The following is a 22040-nucleotide window of genomic DNA, read 5'->3' as shown; positions in this document are numbered from 1 at the left end:
TTTTCTCGTCAAGCGCTTTTATTCCGCTAGATGAATGTTACTCACATTCAACTGTTCTGGACTAGATGCCTTATTATAATTATTTTTATTTAAATTTTCTCAACAGTTATAATTTCTTTTATTTCAAATCTCGCAACAATTATAAGATTTCTAACAGTGAAGTGCTATAGACTAATTATGAATACAAGATTACGATAGTTATTAGAATATTGAATAATTATTAAAACAAAAATAAAAAATTATAAGGTATTAAAGAAGATCGGGGATAGTTAGCATTAAACAAAAAAACAGAATATTGTGCTGATTTCTGAAGGACTTGCTATTAACAAAGCTTCTATATAGTCATGTTGGACACTTGAAGACGTATCCAATTAATTATGTTGGACACTTACAGCAGAGTCGGGTAACAGAGCTTCTTTACAGTCCATATTCCTAAAACAAGAATTGTATATTTCGTGATGAGATACAATTACATATGTCAAATCAAGTTGTGGGGACCCAAAATAATTGGTTTTAAGTACCAAAACTACAAGCTAGAGAAGATCAAATTTAAAATTAACAAGAAGCTAATCACAGAAAATGGAAAGAGAAGACATAATTTCATTGTACATATATAATTACATCTTACAAACCATATTTATATCAATCAAGAACATAGATAATATACAAGCATCCATTCTGTAAGCTTACCACAAGTAATCTTCCTGTGCTCGTTAGCAAAGACCTTTACGAGCTCACCCTGGAGATACAAAAGAAAAAATATTACATTAGAAGCTGCACAACCATTTCCAGATGGAAATAGAGCCTGTAAACTCCACCTAATAAGTTTAGGAAAAATCAGACCAACAACCTGGTTTTCAGGTCATACGTACAAATTAGCAGGACAGATTGTTCACAAAATTCACATCAAATTTAGAAAAGTCAACGAGTGCATACTGCATATAGCAATGAAATTCACTCATGGCATATTTTATTAATCCAGCACATACATAGAGTATCTAGTTAAATCTTAGAGGAAAAGAATTAATATTGGGGAAATGAGTTACCACCCTGATATCAGTGAATCAAAAATATAGTGTTGTCTCCCTTTATCCAGAAAGGGGGCTCAATTCTAAATTCTCTGCACCCGTGTATGCATCATTGTATAGGCCCCTCACATAATGCACCCGTGTAGGCATCCATATATAGTGTGTTAGAGATGGGGGATGGGGAGGGGGGGAGGGGTTTGTATATACTTTTAAAGATGGCACATGAAGGCATCCATATAATATTATAATGGTGTCGATGATTAAAGACTAATGTTCACAATTTCACATAGATGGTATCATCTACCTTTCTCTTCCTGTCATCCATAGGCTGGACTTCAATGGCAAGATATGTATCAATGTCATCTGCACTTACAAGGTAGTTTGGCTGCTTTGCCCCTGTCGTTGGCAAATGTAAGATAAAATTTGCAAGACACATAATACGACCAAAAAAGATAATAAAATACCTTCGATATATCTAACAGATCCGTCTTCCAGATGTCGTACCCACTGCAAATTCAAAAAATGGATAGTCAATGAGACTTTAGTATTTGGGATCCTGATGACAGAACGCTTAAAAATAACAATAATTAGCAATTAAAAAGATAAAAGTTTGTGTTACTATAAGCAGTTAAGCACCTCAAAATTACAACTTGTAGTTCCATTTATAGAGTATCCGCTAGCTTGAAGTTCCCGTCCTGGATAAGCTTCCCCTGAAATCTGAAGGCTCTCCACTGCAGGTAAAGGGTCATCATCGGCAGCTGCATATTACACAATTCAGCTTACCACCATTAATGACCAACACAAAAAATTAAACTTTATAAGATCAGAATCCTTACCCTCAGAGAAGGAGGAAGAAGGCTCTTCAAACACCGGAGGTAGATAAGGAGAATACGACGGGCTGGGATCATCTGCTGCATAAGGTGAACTCTTAGAAGCCCAATCAGCAGAAGGATCTGTAACAATTTGGTTCCCGTCCATATCTGAATCATCCATCTCAATTCTGCTGACATTATCACTAAATTTGACTTGTTTATTTGAGGGGGTTTCACCACTTTGTGGATGTGAATCCTCTCGACTCAAAGCAGACTGTGCAGGTATACTCTGCGAAGCGATATTCCTGCAAGGAGCAAAGACATTTATATATTCAATAGTAACTTGAAGAACAAATAAAGATGAACACCGGACATGATCATATTAATGTAGAAATTAGCTGAAGACTAATAATAGAATATTCAGCAGGAGAGCGTATATTTATTTAATACTGAGAACCGCGATAAAGGAATCTGGTCATTGTTCAATATCCTATTGGTAAAAGCAAAGAGAAAGCCAAGCTTAATCAAATTACAGATAATCACCATAAATCCATAATAAAGGAACAAGAATAGGTCCTCATACAGACTATTGGATAATTACTAAAGCAAACATTTTATATTTACTAGGAAATAGAGTACATTGAAAAATAATCTTTAAAACTATTCAAATTTCAGAACACTAGAACTTAAGACCACACACATCCATTAGATGAGTATGAATTTAATAGTCATGATCTGCCTAGCTATATAAATATAAATTACAACTACATGCTATTTAAGATACCTTACCTTATATATAAATCATTATTAAAAATCATAGTAATCATTAACTACTACTTACTTACAATAATAATCAATCAATGTATATGCACTTTGTTATGCAAACTAAACGTACAACAAAATGTGATTCTCAATCAATATTAATAATATAATATGATCAATTTATAATTATAATTTTTAATATCTGATATATTCCGCACTGGTATATTAGTTTTAACTTTTTGGGAAATTTATATATATATATATATATATATATATATATATATATATATATAGGCTAATGATCAAATAGAAACCAATTTTAAAATAAAAACTAGAAACCAATACAAGTTAGTGATATTCTCAGTACAATTTAGTGATATTCTCTTTAGGATTTAGTGATATGTGTTGCAGGAATTAGTGAAAATTTAATCTCCAGATATGTTCCAGCTTAAAATCTCCAGATCTGTTCATGTTTTCAATTCAGATGGTGGTGATAGTGGTGGAGATGGTGGAGGTGAAGGTGAAGATGGAGGAAGGATGATTGTAGCGGAGGTTTGAGCGGCTTGAAGTGGGGGGTTGAAGCGTTGCCGGATTAGTGGCGGCTCCGCGTTTGAAGTTGAGTCGAGTGGAGAAAGAAGTATGAACATGGTTGAAGGAGGTTGAAGCAGCGATTAAGATGGGGATGGTGAAGATGGAGGTGTGGAGGTTGTGTTGTTAGAGAAATAATGGAGGTGGAGGTGGAGGTGGAGATGGAGGTGGTGGTTATGGAGGGGGCGGACGGCATAGAGGTGGTAGTGGTTATGAAGGAGGCGACGACGGAGGTGGTGGTAGTGGAGGTGGGTTGGTGAAGATGGAGGTGGTTTTGGTGAAGATGGAGGTGGAGATGGGGTTGTTTAAGAATTTAGTGGTATCTGCTTTAGGATTTAGTGATATTTCAGATTGGTTTTTAGTTTTTAGGATAAGAAGGTTTCTATTGGAGTAAAACTCTATATATATATATATATATATATATATATATATATATATATATATAGAGAGAGAGAGAGAGAGAGAGAGAGAGAGAGAGAGAGAGAGAGAGAGAGAGAGAGTACACTATAATAGGTGTTATGCATCAGATTACAAATTTATTCATTATAATATACATCCAACTTACTATACTCCATTGTAAAATAGTGTTTCATCAGTTTCTGTATCTAGCTTATACAATATTATAAAATACGAGATTCTGCTTTAATACATATAAAATATAATGAAAAATCAAAACATACACACTCCAGCTCTTAGTATGTTGGAAATTTGTTACAATATATGTAAGATAACAATGTTATAAAATCATAATAGATATATTCGAGTTGTCCATTTATTACGATTCTGCAGCAGTATAATAAATTAATTGGTATATATCATATTATCACAATACTGATACACACACACACACACCCACACACGCACACACACACACACATATATATGAATTAAGGATCAAATGTATTTTTTTGTCAGAATGATCAAATATAGTTAGTTTCATTAAAATTAAGAATATGCATTGATTGAAGACATGTATATTGCAATATGTACTATATTTTTAAAACACATTTATATGTTCAATCTCACTCACACGTTTAAGTTACTTTCATTTAATGGCTATTAATATGGTTCTAAGGCTCTAAGTTTAAACGGTTTCATATGTTCAATCTCACACATTTAAGTTACTTCCACTTAATCTCTAACTCAGTAGCACCAGAAAAGCCAATGGATATGTGACTTAGCTTACCTGCTTGCAATAGGTGAATACACCCCAAAATCATCTATTTCCAAGTTGTTTGCAGTACCTCCTCCTAAAACACTCTGATGACGGGCCAGTATATCCAGATCACTAGTATTTACAGGATCAGACAATGTCTTAGACTTTCCATTAGCATAGATTGGTTGAGGCACTAATTCCAGCCCAATATTCTGTAATAGAAGTAAAAAAATTACATTTGCATTGGTCAAAGATAGCAAGACACATCTGCGATCACAACAGTAAAATTTAAATCCTACCCCCAAAGGACGGGATGGTGATTGAGCAGAACTCATGAGGTTCATATCAGACTGCCACGGAGTAATTTGATACTGAGACTCTTTTAATTTTGCCTGTGGTACTTGAAGCATTAAAATGTAATTTATCGAGACCATAACCAAACCAAGAAGGGAAAAACGGTCTATGACTAAATTAATTTGAATAAAACTTCTTTTAGCAAGATACAAGCTATACCTCTGTGTAATTAAGCTTTTCCTGAAAATGTTTGAACAGAACCTGCAAAGGTAATGTGTTGCATTAATATCTTTAAGAATTATTTCACAGTAAGAAGGAATTTTAATGCAGTACTATAATGGGCAAAAATTATCAATCTTTGTGAGAGTGAGAGTCCTTAAGGACCTCCTCTGTTTATTATGCAGTAGAATATGCTGAATCGTACTTTAATTTAGATTGAGGTTGGTCTGCAGCATCCTTAATCATGCAGTGTGGAACTGGAAACTTGTATATGTGATTTAACTTGTTCTTCAATTTATACCCTAGTCATAAGCGTAACTACAAATTCTGGCAATTAGCACTTAAAGACGGACCACTTGGCTGCATATTAGATAGCAAACCTCCCTTGCACCTTCAACATGCGATGTTCTGTTAGGTTCATCGTCATTATTATGAATAGTCACAACTCCATATTGGTTATACCGTGAGTCTCAATCATGTTGTACTCTTTAATTTTCCTCACTTCTTTCTACAGACTGTAAAGACTTAAGAAATACAAAGCCCAATTTTAATAGTACGTGACATAATAAATATGTGATGCATAGATAGCCTAGTTTTAGTTTGGAGTGGAACGTGGAAAAAATATAATATGAGCATAAGGCATGCTCTAACTGTGCTTTTAACATAAAGGGCACAACTCAGGGTGTCAAGTGTCAAAAAAAGGCATACTGCATTCACCTTGTATGTGATCGGTGCCTCTTTTAGCCAGCGCAAGGCTATAGAGATGCACAGAGCTCATTTTAGGCCTGTGTCACCTTTTGGGAACTTTAACTACATATATTTCCACAAAAATCTAGTTGGAAATAAAATTTACGGATATTATGTACACTCATGACAATCTGCCTATAAATACAAAAACAAAACTTGCAAAATCATATCAATATCCTTAATTCTACACTCAGACACAGCCAAACTCCTGAAAAATTAAAATCTTCAGACATAATTTGTAACTTAATGCAACAAGATATCACATACCTTGACACTACTAACAATAGATTGGGCATCCGCAACTTGTGGCTGAAAGCCATGCTCTGCAAGAATGGGCATTAATAAAGATATAAACGTTGACCTTTCTTGTTGTGCTTCCTGTAAAAAATTATTATACATAGAAGGTTAAAGGTGTACCTAGGAAACATCTATTTATCATTTCTATATAATCGAAAAGATGACTCGGGAATACGATAAACAGCCAAAGGCTTCATGGTCAAAGAAAGTGAGGGGCTAACGGTCTGATCTCTCTTCTCGCTCCAACAAAACACGGAATTCAGTGTTGATCCGAAATTCAATTCGTCAGAACTTGAGGAGTGTGGTGACTAGACGATGTTGCTATATGATTATTGATGTCTTAACATATTTTTCTATTTTTCTATTAGCTTTTTATTATTTTATGAATGTTTGTTGTGTGTATTTACGCCACATTTGAGGTATGTTCTCTCAAACTTTTGAAGATTTACTGTTATATTAATTTTGTTGGGTTATGTGTTTATAAGTGTTAGATGTAGATGTGAATATCGAGAGTCTTGAATTCATGTATCTACTACTTGTTATTTTTCTCGATAATTTGTTATGAGATGTTCAAGGCGAGTATTGTGGTTGTTTTGGTTAATTGTTATAGTCTTTTGGAGTCGATATTTTATTGCATTATTTCTTGGTTAAAATTTTAAGTTACTTGTGCATTGTTTACACCTGAAGATCATTGTTTGATTTGATTAATATATGATTAGTTTTGTGATCACTTGTTGTTTCTTTTTATCAAATTTGTCCAATGAGATGAGTGAATAATTTTTTAGTCAAGTGTTGATTCATTGGGATAGTCGCGTATGTTTTTAAATTCTTGCTTGAATTATTATTCATTTGTAGTCAATTAGAAGTTTCATTTACTTAAGTTGAAAATCGTTTTTGATCTTGAATTTTCTAATTAGATTCCATTAAACTGTATTGGAGATTGAAACAACTTTGTTTCAATTTTAATTGCTACATTTAAATTCATTAAGTTTGTTTGACCATAATAAATTCATATTATGGTGAGATATTATATTTAGTAATGATTGGCTCCTTTAAATTGAATTGATTGATTGATGTCATAAATGTTTTTAATGATTTAAATGTTAATTGTGCGTTGATTGAGGCGAATCTGTACCATTCATGGGTGGCCATAAGTGATGGCGTATATTTCAGCTTGTAAGAAGCAATTTACTAATTTTAATTACTTTACTGTCTATCCAAAGATCCATCTTTGGTTGGGACTTTATTTTATTTTTTTACTTTAGAAAATATATACACACACACTTTTAGAAATAATTTATTTTTGGATATATTATCCTTTATAATTTGTGTAATGTATATAATTCTTATATATGAACTTTTGTTCTTATTTCGTGTGTTTTTTGCTGGATCCTTGGTAGAGATTTATATGGGTTTTTCCTCTCAGACATTGAAGTATTATCATCTAAACGTCCGGAGATATCTTGCATGTCTTTCGGTTAGATGATAATCTTTTTTGAATGAATGAAATCCCTTGAAGCGGTTATTGTATCTCGAGATACAACTCATCTACGAGTATGTAGACCATGACCAAAAAAAAAGGTGTACCTAGGCAACGACAATCAAGCAAACCTAACATAAGTCATAAACACTGGAAAGAACTCTGATGGTTTCTAGTCAAACACTTTAAAAACTAGTATAGATCCCTAGTTCATAAATAAATCAGGCCTTGAAAGCTTAATTCTGCTAACAGGGCACTTCTAAAAAAATCTCAAATAACAATTACACTAAAAAGTAATACTCCAGCTCAAGCTTTCAGGTGGTTGGTTCATATGAAACATCATGTCATAAGTTATAGAAAGAATGTGTTATATGATGCAAACATGCCAGACTTCTTAAAATATTTAGAATCTGAAGATTCTGAACAACAGATTACTAATCAAATTTAGGAGCGGATTCAGAAGTTCAACTCTTTTCAGATCATTTTAACTACTAGCGTTGTCTTGACAAAGAATGGAAATAACAGAACCCTTGGTAGATTTTATGTATATCATTAAATTATTCATAATATAACATTAGTCTGTATGACTATGCTACATTAACACTGGACATTTGGGCGTAATAGAGCTTCAGAGACATTAAATACACACCACACAGTTCAACATACACAAGTTAATAACCAATACGAAAGGAACAAGCACCTGTAATGCATACGAAAGACGAATATTTTCTTCCATTATGTATTGCCTGTACTCGATAGCTCTAGATTCAGCGTCAACGAGATCCTGTTGCTGCTGATCAAATACCTAGAGGGAATATAACTTTAACACCCTCAATCACAGAGAACATATAAAAAATGTATATTGGTGCATGTGAGAGAGACAGATATGAGCAGAAGCGGTATGGGATATACGAATACACATTCGTACCAGACGTAAATTGGCAATTTGCTTCTCCAGGACATACTTTTCGTTTAGCAATTTTGTTTCCTACAACAAAAGAGATTGTTTAGTAGATAGGATGAACAAAAATCACCAATACTTCACTAAGATAAACTCTTACCTTAACTGAATAGTCAGCAAGATGTCTCCTTAGTTGCATAATCTCTTCTTCATGTTCACGAAACTTGACAACCAATTCCTAAACAGTTAGTAACAGTAAGATTTAAATTACCTTAATTATGTGCGTCCTAGATTGTACTAATGAAAACCAAAACAGCTTGCAATCTATAGAAAATATGCACTTCGGTTAGTTGCGTTGTACAAAACTATGAGAAGCCATTTTATACTACACCCTCATTCTTTACTCTTGCTCTCTCCACCTCCAGAAACAATAACCCGACATTTTAGGATGAATTCAGTGTCTTTAAAAGAGAGCCTTGTATCTATATTTGGAAGTCAGGACTCAGAGACCTACTTCTCCCTAATCCAACGGTCAACCCCCTCCCCCTCTTTCAATGTTGAATAAAAAGTACAGTACATAACTAGAGTAATGGCGAGAACTGTCAGCTTGATTTGTCAAATCCTTATCCAATACTGGGTGTAAATGAGAGTACTTGACTACATGATAACTATCTACTACTAAAACATAGTAACAATGAGCTCATACAACAAATTCAACTTGAGGACAACAAGTCAGGTAGCTTGCTAACCAGATCACTGAAGGCTTAGAGGTACTAGCAACATCTGCCTATCTTCTTGAACTGAAATCAGATGCAAAAATCTAAAGTACATCTACCTGACTGGGAAAAGGTGTCAATGTGTTGTTCGGTTAAATGCCATCAGTTGATCTGTATTTTCCCGTAATCACTGCCCATTGCCTAAAGGTTTATATGCCACTTTATTGTGTAAATTTAACTAGCTCCACTGTGATCAGAGTGAAGATTAAAAGGTGGGAGAAATAAGTTTGAAATGTGACATTATGCGAAGTTAATCAAATAACTACTCTTCAAGGTACCTGCTTCAGGGTGCCAGATCCATTTACATCAGTCAGTGGCATCAGCCTATGTGCAGATAAATTAAATTGTGGAGAAACCTCTCCTTCAATGTGGTACCTGGCAATCTATACATAAGTTTCATCTATACAGGTACATATATTTATCACTAAATTTTTTACAGAAGATTTCATTATCAAATTCTAAACATCACACTTATTTATATCTGGTCATTTACCTGCTAGAAGAAAGTGATGTTAATGGGGATGAACGAGGGATGCCAGTATTATCTGGTATTGTCTGACTACCAGCAATTTTAACTGTTCCGTTATTTTGCATCATAGGATCCTTGACATTTCGACTGCCCTCTTCCCCTGTAGTTGATGTATGGGATGGAGAGTACGCACTACAATTTCCAACTACTTCATTTGTCGAAACAGAAGCTGATTGATGAGCGTTCGGACGTCCAGGAGAATTTCCATTCCAATTATTTTCGGAATAGGGATTTCGAGTTTTATAGTCATCAACTTTCTGCCACGATGTTGAGAAAATTCATATGAAACCTATAAGTCTATAACAAACTTGCAACTTAAACGCACTATAATATATATATATATATATATATATATATATATATATATATATATATATAAATAAGATAACTAGGTAGTTATGGACGTGTAGCAAAAGTTTCATGGGTTAAATATCTAAAATTTACCTTCAAACCTTTTAGAAACTGGGATGGCTTCTAAGATTGTTGCATAATAAATTCCTTCCAAATCATGAGCATACAGATTTGACTTACAAGTTACAACAGAAGTTGCTTCACTAATATAACCATGATCAAATTGATTGCACCTTTTAACATTGATTTTTCTCCATATGGCATAAAAACAATTCCAAACATGGTAATAGTTCCAAGTAAAAAAGTTACCACACATTACCATCAACATGATGGCAAAAATACTGTATCTTTGACTTAAATATTAAGTACTGCTGTATTAGAACAACTAGAAAAACACATCGATATTCATCAACTACCAACTTCTGATTGTCCATTAAAAGTATCGTCTCAAGAACAAAAGTAAGCACCAGAAACAATAACCTAAAAATGGACCAAAACTTTATACCCAACAGAAACTAATATAATGCCAATTGATGAAATAATTCCAACAGTTTTTGTTTTAATCAACAATTTGTAGTGGTATCTTAGAAATTCCAGAAGTCAATAAGAATGTGATCAACTTAAATGTAGTCAAAAAGGAGTAAAGTGTGTAAGGTATCTTATATTCACTCACAAATTTCTCAAGTTCATGATTCTTCTTCAGCAGTTCAGACCTTAGACGATTATTTTCTTCCACCTGTGAACAGAGAAAACAATGTGAGCAATAGTACACCAGCAATTTATGGAGCTTCTTTTTTTTTTTTGCTAAATAAATTTATGGAGCTTCTTTACTTTTGCTTTCTTCATTTTTGCAAGAATCAGGGAGTAATTATTTACTATAGCAGTTTGTACCTCTACACGAAAGCAGAGGAACCTAAAAAAAAGTGTAGTCCAGTGTAGCACAGATACTCATATGTATTGTGTAAATAACTTTTAAACTGAATTTTGGTTTAGGCTCGAGAGTTGTGGCCAGTGTGAAAACTTAAAAATCAGTCATTATTATACTAAAATGGCTACAGAGACTATATGAGTTATTTATTCACACAAGGATTTATAATTTTAATTGTAACACCCTCATCGCATATCGAAACAAATATGTAGAGAGATTTATTCATATTAAGTTTAAAATATATGCTTGGATTTCTATTTCAGACATTAAAGTTATATTATCTAAGCGTCCGGTGATCAGTGTTCTAAAAGTCGGCGATTAATCGGGATTAATCGCCGATTAATCGCTGTTCGGTCGGCCACCGTCTCGATTAAGCGTTAATCGGTGAAAAAATCGTTTTTTTAGGAAGTCGGCCAAAATCGGGATTAATCGGTCAAAAGTCGGGATTAATCGGGAAAAGTCGGTCAAAAATCGATGAATTTTAAAAAATTAAAATAAAAAGAATTTTTTTAAAAAATCTTTAAATTTAATTACCTTTCATTCTTTTAATATTAGCTTATAAACTATAATTACATAAATTTGCAATATCTTCTTTCGCAGAATTAATTAAATTCAAGTTTATATATGAGTGGACTTGTATATGTATATAAAGGCATGTTTTGTGTTATAAAAAATCATTAATTTTTTGATTTTATATGACTATAAATTTATACTATATATAATTATATTAATATATATATATATATATATATATATATAATTTAAAAAAAATATTAAATTGATTACGATTAATGATCCGATTAATCTCCGATTATCCGATTAATCGCTGGACGGTGCCTTCACCGACTAAGTCCGATTCCCGCTTTTTACAACACTGCCGGTGATATCTTGCATGTCACTCAGATGGCTTTCTTGAATGAAAGAAATTCTTTCTATGGAATATATTATTGTACGAGTATGTACACCCTGAAAATATATACATATACACACACACACACACACACAGATATATATGCTTGAAAACAACGACCAAGTGCACCAACAAATTGTTATCATCATTTTATATGTGGGGGATTGTGATGGACTTGTGATTTCCAGAGATGGTTGCATTTAGGCCCATCACCTTATGTTGGATTCGGATTCAAGATAAAATCGGAATTGCAAAAGGACCGAGATTGGACCTAAGTTGTTACATTATATAAGTTGTACACCCACACTTGCTAAGAGTCCCTCGATATTTTAATTGCTAAATCCGAATAACCCAAGCAACAGACCCGAACTGGTATGTGTTAATGACACGCTCGATTTCCCCTAATACAAAGCTAAGGCTTCATCATATTTTCTTTGTCAAGTTGATACATGAATCATCAAACAAATTTGCTTGATTCATCTTCAATTTCTCATATCCATCGTATAAGAGTTCATGTTCATGTCCAAGCTTTGTTATTTGTACTATTAATGCATGCTAGATATTTGCAAACAATTGGAGAATATGGTTCAAGGAGTCCTTTGAAGTAGACAGAAGACATGATGTTTGAGCCTAGTCAACAACTAATATTGTAGCATGTCTGGCTTTAGCTTTAATCTAAGTTGGGTGTCGATTATATAATACATTTGGAGGTATGGGTAGGCCAAAAAATTGGGTAAAAAGAAATAGGTAAATCAAAGAAGACAAAAAAAATTGAATCCAATATCACTTGATCTTGGATGTGATACTAGACAAAAAGAAAAGGGACAAAAATATTTTTAGTAAATTAAACACAAAACACCTAACTAACACTAAAGTGATCCAAACTGTGATTACAAACTCATAACGACTGAACAATCTCAAGATCTCAATAATCAATCATAATTTTTCAGTATAACATATTGGCTTACAACATGTAAAATGCATGGGCGTCAATATATATTTCATAAAAAAATTAAAAATGTTTAAAGCCGATTTACTATTTAAAAAATACTTCAAGAAAGTATAGTTGTATAATTTATATTTCTTAAATGAGCATTTTGTTTTGAAGTTCAAATAGTACTATATATATTATGGTTAAAGTAATAATAATATTTTAGTGTGACTATAATATAAAAGGCATATATTATATCATTTATATAGAAGTCCACATTAAATAAAAAAAACTATTCAAAAGGCCCGTATCATACCAACATATTACCCTTATATAAGCTTTGATAAATGATTAAAAAAAAAAAAAAACACGTATTATTTTTATATTGAATAAGATGATTAAGATACTTTATTTGAAGCCTGTAAGTGTATGGTACCGACCAACCAACATATTATAATTAGTTCGGCTTTAATATAATAGTATAGATTACATCTCCTTTTATATAGGCTTGACCAATAAAGTAAGATAAATTATATAACAAAAAAAAAAAACTGGTAAATAAAGGAAACAAATCCTTTTTTATTATTCCACTATACGATAATGTAGATATATTTTGTCATAAATAGACATAAAATACAATGAAGCTATATAATCAACTTTATCCCAGGTAATAACATATATTACATACAAAAAGGTTGAGACAAGGCATAAAACCTATCTCACCATAGACTCAGAGGAGATGTATGAAGTATTTGACAATTTATCTTAGTCAATAATGAAGATTACAATTGTCTAACAAATTGTTAAAACTCGGAGAAAAACTAAATATTTTATATATGAGAACTAATCCCTATTTGGAACTACTAGCCATGTTTACCTAACCAATTACATAACATGTGTGTATGTGTTTCGTGTTCAATGTTTCAACAATTATAGGCCAAGTAGATATATTCAATAGACGTATTTTAATGGATATGTACATATTTCTAAACATTATCAATCATAAATTCTGGTCACGCTCTCTGGTCAAGAGGGAAAACATCAAATTGTAGAAGCATAGGTTCCCAGATATGCCGATAATATTACTTCAATTAACATATTACATATAAGTACACATTAGATATTTCTCACTAATACAAAACGAGAATTCATATCTGTATTATGACGATTTCAGTACATAAAAACACCTCATAGTTTTTAATCGACAAGCAATCTATGTAGATCAAGAACAAAATTGTCGAGATTTAACTATGGAATTCAGAGAAACATCAATATAAACATCCAAACTCACAAAAGGTACAAACAATACAATCATTTAATACAATTACAAATTGAACTGACAAGCAAACCTGTTGCTTAATTGTAACTGTTGATCCAACGGGGGTCAAAACCCTCGTTCAGATCTATACACACAAGGCAGATGTTCTTCTCTAAAGATGCCAACCCCCTTTCTCTGTGTCTCTTCTTGTATTTATAGGCTCATGACCGTGCCCTACGCGTGGTTTCCTTCTGGGCTCTTTTCCTTGGGCCTGCTGTTTGTGGGCTTGTCCTCCTATCTGGGCCGTGGCCCAACATTAGCCCCCCCCCGAAGTTCTGAGCGGATCTTTTAGATGTGCGGCCCTTTTCTTTGCTTTGTCATGTATTTGTCTTTTGATTTTTTCATTCCCTTTTTATTGGTACTATATATTTTTTGTGTTGCTTGTTTTGAAATTTGAACCGTTGCGTATCTGCGTGCTTCCGTGTTTTGGGAGTCGTAACTTTTTCTCGGGACTATAAGTTCTTATAATTTCTGTCTTTTCATTGTTCTTTCTAGGGTCTTTGCTTGCTGTTTTGAAAAATCATCCTCTCTTCCAGGCGCTTGGGTTGATTTTTAGGTATCTTTCTCTTCCCCCTTTTTTTCTTTTTTCTCTCTCTCTTTTTCTCTTTTTTCGTTGGGTTTGTTTCCCCGCATATATTTTCGTTTTGTTTGCCTTCGATCTTAGTGTTGGTAATGGCGCCTCGTAAGGTTGTTGTAAGCTTATCTTCTTCTTCTCGAACCCCATCTGTTGATCTAGAAGACTCTGAAACCTCTGTTGAATCTCCGCCGTCTGGTGGTGGTGTTGAGTTGTTGGGAAAGATCGATTCTTCTGTGGTTGATTTGTCTGGTGATGATTTTGTCGAAACTGCCCCATCTGATGAATTGAGTCCCAGTACATTGGGGCTTTTTCTTTCGAAGGACTGTCTCAATTGGTCTAGTTGTGTGGTTGAGGGCTCTCCGGAGGCTGCCAAGGTCGATAAGTGTGTTACTTTTGGGACTACTTATACTCACCATTTCCCCTCTGAGGATGATCGAATTTGGCAGTCGCCTAAACCTGGTTGGCATGCTGTTCCGACGATTTTCTTTGACTTTGGTTTAAGGATCCCCATGCATCCTTTTCTCCCAGTGTTGTTTGCTGCGTTGGGCTGTGGATTCGCCCAACTGTCTCCTAATAGCTTTGCTCAGGTGATGGGTGTTATAGCCCGTTGTAGCGAGTTTAAAGCTTTCCCCTCCCTTGAGCTATTGTTTGCTATTTTTCGAGTTAAGACTATTGGAGGGCAGGTGTATCTTGACAAGAAAACTGGGCGCTCTCATATGGTTAAGGTTCCTTTGTCCAACTCTGGATGGCAGGCGAAGTGGTCTTATCTGGCCGGTGGGGAGTTTGAACATATACAACCTTGGGGTGATGTTCCCCGGTCTCGACTGGATGATTTGAACTCTTTACCTCACTCCTTTTCTTCGTCTTTTTTAAATAAATTTCATGGAAAAACCGAAGTATATAGTATTGGAAAATTCTCTGATGCTCGATTCTTATCTGATCATCGTTGTAAGAATTTTCTATTCTGTTTTGCAATATTTGTAGTTTTTTCTTCTTGACTTGTAACCGCCTCCCCCTTTTTTATTTTGTGTGTTTGGTTGTAGTGGCTGGGAAGTCCCTTACTGCCTTGCTTTCTCAATGTCCGAAGATGGTTAGTGGTGCTGTGCTTGCTTTGTTAGCGCAACGAGGCGCTGCCTCTATGGTTAACCAATCTGGTGGAGGGACTGTAGAGGCTGGAGTTGAGGAGTCCTCTCGTGCTGCTGTTGTGGAGTTGGACGCTGAGAAGGAAGATCTGGTTGAGATTAAGGGAGATTCTGGGATTGTGACCCGCGAGAAGGCAAAAAAGAGGGCTCGTAAGGATGGTGCTCCTCCTCGCTATCACCATCACAAAAAATCCAAGGAGATGGCCACCTCTTCTGGAGGTGGAGCCAATTTGACGACTGCTATGGACCATGCTGCGGAGATTGGGATACTGCTTGGGAAGAATCCTCGAAGCAAGAAGCAGGTTTTAAAAGATTTTAAGGGGCATCTGGACCATGTATGTATATCCTTTGACTCTTTTATTCTTCTTGGCTTGGGTGTATGTGTTGTTTAATCCTGTATTTGTTATCTTCCCTCTTTTTTCCAGCTGCTGCAGGATTTCAATCATGTTGTGGGTTTGGTGGATAATGGTGATGATGGTGAGACATTGCCTCGGCTTCGGAAGGAGATGGTTGACTTGAAGAAGTCGTTAAACGATTCTGTTGATCGCGTGGGTGTCCTGGAGAAGGAAAAGAAGGGTGCTGCTGAGGCTGTTGCTACTTTGAAGGACCGTGTGGTGTCCCTTGCTACCGATAAGAAAGCCCTTTCTGCTTTGGTGGTTTCTTATCAGAAGATTGAGAGTGATCTAAATGGCTCTCTTGCTAAGGCTAGAAAGGATCATGTGGATGAAGTAGCGCGGCTGGAGGTTGATTTGGAAGCGGTCCGTGAAGAGCTGCGCCAGAGTCGCGAGGAGACTTTGAAGTCTTTTGAGGATGGCTACCAGGCCTGCTGGACCCGCGCCAACCGTCATGGTTATGCTATGGGAGATCATACCTTTGATGCGTATTGTGGAGAGCTTGCTCGAGACCGTGATGGTGCTGCTTCGTCCAACCGTGATGTTACAAAAGCCCCTTAGTTTCTTTGTCACTTAATCTGGAGATTGCCTGGGGAATGCCCTATAGGCTGATGTACTGTTTTAACTTTATGTTCTGTCTGGGAGACTTTTTCCCTTTGCTCTGTTATTTTGTTATGCCTTCATTCTGGGGTTTCGTCTGACTTTTTGTTATCAGTTCTGCGGACATAATTAGTAATGCAAGTCTGTATTTTGATTCGTGCAATGTTTGTTGTTTGTTCGTGGTTTTTTTTTTTTTTTTTTTTGCTTGTTTGTTTGTGTTGATCGTTTGTAAATGTATGTATGCTCCCCGCTTTTTACTTTTTTTTTTTTTTTTTTTTAAGAAATGATTGAAGTGTGCGAGCAAGGTCTGTGTCAAAATATGCATAGTGTTTGTAAACTCATGATGGACCAAATATGTGAGTGATTTTGCAACAGTTTTAACAAAGTAAAATAAATTTTATAGATCCTCGAGAATTCGATACAAAAGATGCATATGTATATAGATGCATGAGATTTTTCTGGGGAAACAAAAGATAGTTTTTTTAAACAAAAGACGATGTTCATATGAACTTAGGGAATAATAAAGCTGTAGTAGTGGTTTTTTGCTACTGATAGTAGCGTTTGAGATGAATAGCGTTCCAAGTGTTGGGAACCGGAGAACCGTCTGGATAGACGAGGCGATAGGTCCCTGGACGGACTATCTGAGTAACTTTGTAGGGACCCTCCCATGGGCTGGACAGTTTGTTTTGTTTGGTTGGCATTGAGACGGATGATTCTCTGAGGACCCAGTCATTGACCTGGAAGTGCCTTGTTTTGACCTTTGCATTGTAGTAGCTGGCTACTTTTTGTTGGTACTGGGTATTTCGAAGTTGTGCTTGGTCCCTGACCTCCTCCATGAGATCATTGTTCAATTTAAGCCCTTCTTCGGATGCTTCGATTGAGAAGTTTTCAATTCTTGGAGATCCCATGCTTATCTCAACTGGGAGAACCGCCTCCGTGCCGTAGGCCATTCTAAAGGGCGTTTCGCCAGTTGGACCCCTTGGAGTGGTCCTGTGGCTCCAAAGGACATTGGGCAGTTCATCGACCCAATTTGTCCTTGTGTCCAAGAGCCGTTTCTTGATCCCTTGTAAAATGGCCTTGTTTGTGATCTCCACCTGTCCATTGGCCTGTGGGTAAGCGACAGATGCTTTGAGATGGTTGACCTTGAGTTGTTCCAACGCCTCTTCGAACACTTTCCCTGTGAACTGAGATCCATTGTCTGTGACCACGATTCTTGGGACTCCAAATCTGAAAACAATGTACTCCATAAAAAACTGCACCACTTCTGTTTCTCTGATTCGTGCTAAAGCCTTTGCTTCTACCCACTTTGTGCTATAGTCTATGGCTACGATTATAAATTGCTTTTGTCCTGTGCATTTGGGTAATGGGCCTACTAGGTCCATTCCCCACATGAAGAATGGGCATGGTGCCTGGACCGGGGTGAATTGGACCGCGGGCCTATGGTTCATTGGTCCATACAGCTGGCACGGTCCACACTTCTTGGAGAATTCTTCACAGTCTTTTCTCATAGTTGGCCAGAAGACTCCATGTCTTATCAGTTTTAAGGCCATATTCTTCCCAGCTGTGTGTTCTCCGCAAATGCCTGAGTGGATTTCTATCATGGCGACCTCAGCCTCCTTTGGCCCGATGCACTTTAGAAGCGGTTCTGCCAGGGCCCTTCGGTACAACTGATCATTGTTGATACAGTAATTCCTCGCCTTCAACTACCTTCACAACTTGAAACCAACTATCTTCGTTGTCTGGATTATTAAGAGCCAATCCAGATAACTTAATTTCCAAATTACTCCCATCATTATCCATTTTTTCTCAACTCTGTGTGTATATGGCTATTAGGTAGGTATATATATAGAGAGAGGGGGGGGGAGTACTGAGTAGTTATTTTCTTAATTAATATCTCTAGAAGAAACTGATACAATAATATTCAGAGAAAAAAGGGAAAGAGGACCTCGAAGTTGAGAACTGGGAAGAGATGAGACTGTTTGGTGCTGGTCTGTCGTCTATTGGTTATATCCTAGGCTTGGGGGTCTTGTCACGGGAAGGATGAGGAAGCTATATAATAAATGGGCTATAACGAATGTTACGGTGTACAAGTGTGTAACAAGACTTTGTTGTTGATAGTGCGTCATAACAGCACGTGTGATTAATAAATGTTCTCCACTCTTGGTCCCACGGCGGAAATAATTACAAATAATTCAGTTTCAATTCGAATCAACATTTAATATATGATCAACAAAAACTAAGATAATTTTATATAACAGACAAAATAAATATTGAACCAAATTAAACTTCATCATTTTGGATTAGATTATATTTCTTTCGAGTAATTTGAATATCTTACAAATACTTGAGTACATATTTAACTACATAAATTCCTCAAACTCGTTTGATGCTTATAATATAGGCATGTGATTTATATTTCAATGTTATCAATTGGACTTCAAAGTTCACAGAAAATTTTGATTTTAATTTTTATATGTAACCGTTCAAGTGCTCCTTATTTATCCAAATTCCAGTGAATATATAATCTAGAATGTTAATAAACAATAATTTTAACAGCTAGTGCCTTGATAAAGTTTACAGAATAGAATGTGAGATACGTCTGGCTAGTATAAAATGAGAGATCGTGTACCAAAATCTTACTGCAATTTCTGCACGTATAAACAGTTTCCTAAAGTGACAACTATCAGTGTAGATAAGAGATTCCAGAGCCACAATTCAAAGGAACATCAAAACAAACATTCATGTTCTCAAAAAATTCAATAATAAGAACATTCTATCAATTAAACTTACAAATTGAACTAGAAAGCGGTACCTGTTGCTTAATCGTGACCTCAGCGGCTTCAACTGCCTTCATGACTTGAAACAAACTGTCTTTGTTCACTGGATCGTTAAGAGCCAATCCGGATAAATTATTTGCCAGATTGTTCCCACCGTTATCCATTTTTTTCTCTACGCTATGTATGTATGTGCGCATATAGCTATTAGTTATATATACACATGTAGAAGAACGAGAGAGATAGGGGGAGAGAGCGAGAGAGAAGGGGAGAGAGAGAGAGAGGGAGGGAGGGAGGGAGGGAGAGAGAGCGGGGGGTGGAGAGGGACAGAGGGAGGGGATGGTGTTCGTCTCTTGCTTTCTCTCTCTAAAAAATTGCCAGCGAAGTTTCAGAGGAAACGGGAAGAGAGGACTAGTTGAGCTGAGGGGAGACTGTTTGGGCCTGGTCTACTGTATTATTTAAGCCCTAAGTTTGGGGGTCTTGTCACGGGAGGGAACTGTGATGAGTGGGGGCTTCTGAATGTTATGATGTACGAGTGCGTAACAAGACTTCGATAGTGCATCATAATTTCACGTAATTAATATATTTTTCTGGTCCTACCATAATTATTTTGGTTTATTGGAATTTATCTAATTTAATTATTTAAATTGACTTAGATTTATGTACGCATATAAACGAGTATTCAATTGAATTTCATGACTCTGAAACAAAATACAATTTAGAATTTAATATGAAAAATTTGTGTATCCTAACTTAAATTTATTACATGTTTATGATGAAGATGATATTATACATTTTAATATAAAATGAATAATAAAATTAAAAAATAGTTCATGTATCATATTAATTGTATTCTAATAATAATTGAATATACTAAAAATAATATACCAATCAAATATGAAGTATAAACAAGCATATCATGGTGTATTATTGTTATGATACATATTAAAATATCAATATTTTGGATATTTTCTAAAATATATAACCTACAAATTTTTTTATCAAAAACACGATGCAAACTTTCTGCCAAATCTGAATTTCTTTTATTTTAGCTCCAAATTAAGTCTCGCTTACAGGTTTTAACATATTTAATATCTATACTAAGCGGGTGACTAACGTTTTTGAAAATTAAGCGGTCAAAATGATGTTAATTTGCTATTTTTTAATTTTAGAATATTATATTTTATAATATAACTAAATTATATTAAAATATTAAATATATATATATATATATATATATATATATATATGTATATGTATATAGGCAAGTGCTCAAATGAGAATCTCAACTAATGTGAGATATGAGATCTAATCTCAGCCCCACATTTTTATCCCTAAATCAAATCACAACCACGCATTTATATTTTAACATTTTCTTTTATTACACTCTCCCTCTTCCCTCCCACCCCCCACTGCCCACCTCCACCCTCTACTGCCATCCGTCACTACCCGTTGTTGCTGCTGCAATGCAACCACCAGATCTACAACATCGTCGTAGTCGAGGCGACGACCTCGTCTCCAGCCACGCACACAAAAAACACAGATCTCTCTCTCCAGAAACACGACTACTTCCTCCCCTCTAAAAGCCCCATCCTTATTCTTTCATTTTGTTTCTTCTCTATTCATCGTCGATCCACATCATCTCCGATTTCGATACTCCGATCTAGAGATGGTATTGGCGGAGGTTCGGTGATTTTTGTTTTTACGGTGGTGATTTCATTTTGTCGATGGTGTTTGTTTGTGATGCTTTACAATTAATATAGTAATTTTTGTTATGGTCGGAGTTAATGATGGATATGGGCAGAAATAGAGGTTGGATGTAGTGAATGAGAGAGAGCGTGTGGATGTGGAGAGAGAGAGAGGAGGTTGAGAGAGATAGTGAGGAAGCTGATGAATTGAAAATGATGATTTTCAGTTGTGTTTTTTATTTTTTCTGATGGTCATTTTGTTTTGTATTTGGTGATTTTTCGGATTTGGGGGGTGGCGGTGGTGGTTTGTAGCTGATGGTGGTGTGGTGATTTTAATTTTCTGGCGTTGATTTTTGATTTTTTGGCGGTGATTTTTGATTTTTTGGTGGTGATTTTATGTTTTCCGGTGGTGATTTTATGTTTGCCGGCAGTGGTTTTCTGGTGGTCGCCGGAGCTGGTGGTGGTGGTCAACGGTGGTTGAAGGTGATAGGTAGTTGAATTAGAAGATGGTGAAATATTAAAATATTAAATGAATGGTAAGAGATGAATATAATGTATTTAAATGAGTGGCTGAGATTAGATCTCATATCTCATCATAAAATTGGTTCTCACTGGAGTATGACTCTATGTATATATATCATTAAAATTATTACAAATTTGAATTCTTACCGCAATATAATATTATTTTTGAATATATTATTATTGTAACTAAATATTTAATTGTATATTGTTAATCCGCTTAAATTTCCTCTTAAGCGCTAGAAGGTTCTTCCACCGCTTAGAACCGATTTGCGGTTTTTCAAACATCGTCGATTTCATATATTTACACTCTTAATCCAA

The 22040-nt window shown here is 35.2% G+C and overlaps 1 protein-coding gene across 3 annotated transcripts in view; it reads right to left on the bottom strand.

Moving 5' to 3' along the window:
• LOC108218777 (uncharacterized) overlaps positions 1–19954 on the bottom strand; it is a 28794-nt gene extending 8840 nt beyond the window's left edge. Inside the window, exons 1-16 of one of the 3 annotated variants that reach the window (XM_017391880.2) lie at positions 19551–19954; positions 10614–10676; positions 9554–9846; positions 9339–9435; positions 8445–8522; positions 8312–8371; positions 8084–8188; positions 5874–5984; positions 4860–4901; positions 4646–4738; positions 4377–4558; positions 1865–2145; positions 1665–1786; positions 1493–1535; positions 1333–1424; positions 691–739 (exon numbers count right to left, since the gene is read on the bottom strand). In XM_017391880.2, coding sequence (XP_017247369.1) covers positions 691–739; positions 1333–1424; positions 1493–1535; positions 1665–1786; positions 1865–2145; positions 4377–4558; positions 4646–4738; positions 4860–4901; positions 5874–5984; positions 8084–8188; positions 8312–8371; positions 8445–8522; positions 9339–9435; positions 9554–9846; positions 10614–10676; positions 19551–19712 — 1873 coding nt within the window. In that variant the 5' untranslated portion in view covers positions 19713–19954. Of the gene's footprint in view, positions 1–690; positions 740–1332; positions 1425–1492; positions 1536–1664; positions 1787–1864; positions 2146–4376; positions 4559–4645; positions 4739–4859; positions 4902–5873; positions 5985–8083; positions 8189–8311; positions 8372–8444; positions 8523–9338; positions 9436–9553; positions 9847–10613; positions 10677–14058; positions 14071–19550 lie in introns of those variants that run through there. The other 2 variants (XM_017391881.2, XM_064091027.1) reach the window with 2 other exon arrangements.
• Positions 19955–22040: the final 2086 nt, after the last annotated feature.

Source organism: Daucus carota, chromosome 4, assembly GCF_001625215.2.
Source record: "Daucus carota subsp. sativus chromosome 4, DH1 v3.0, whole genome shotgun sequence".
NCBI classification, from domain to species: Eukaryota; Viridiplantae; Streptophyta; class Magnoliopsida; order Apiales; family Apiaceae; genus Daucus; species Daucus carota.
This window is presented reverse-complemented; position numbering and strand designations above follow the sequence as displayed.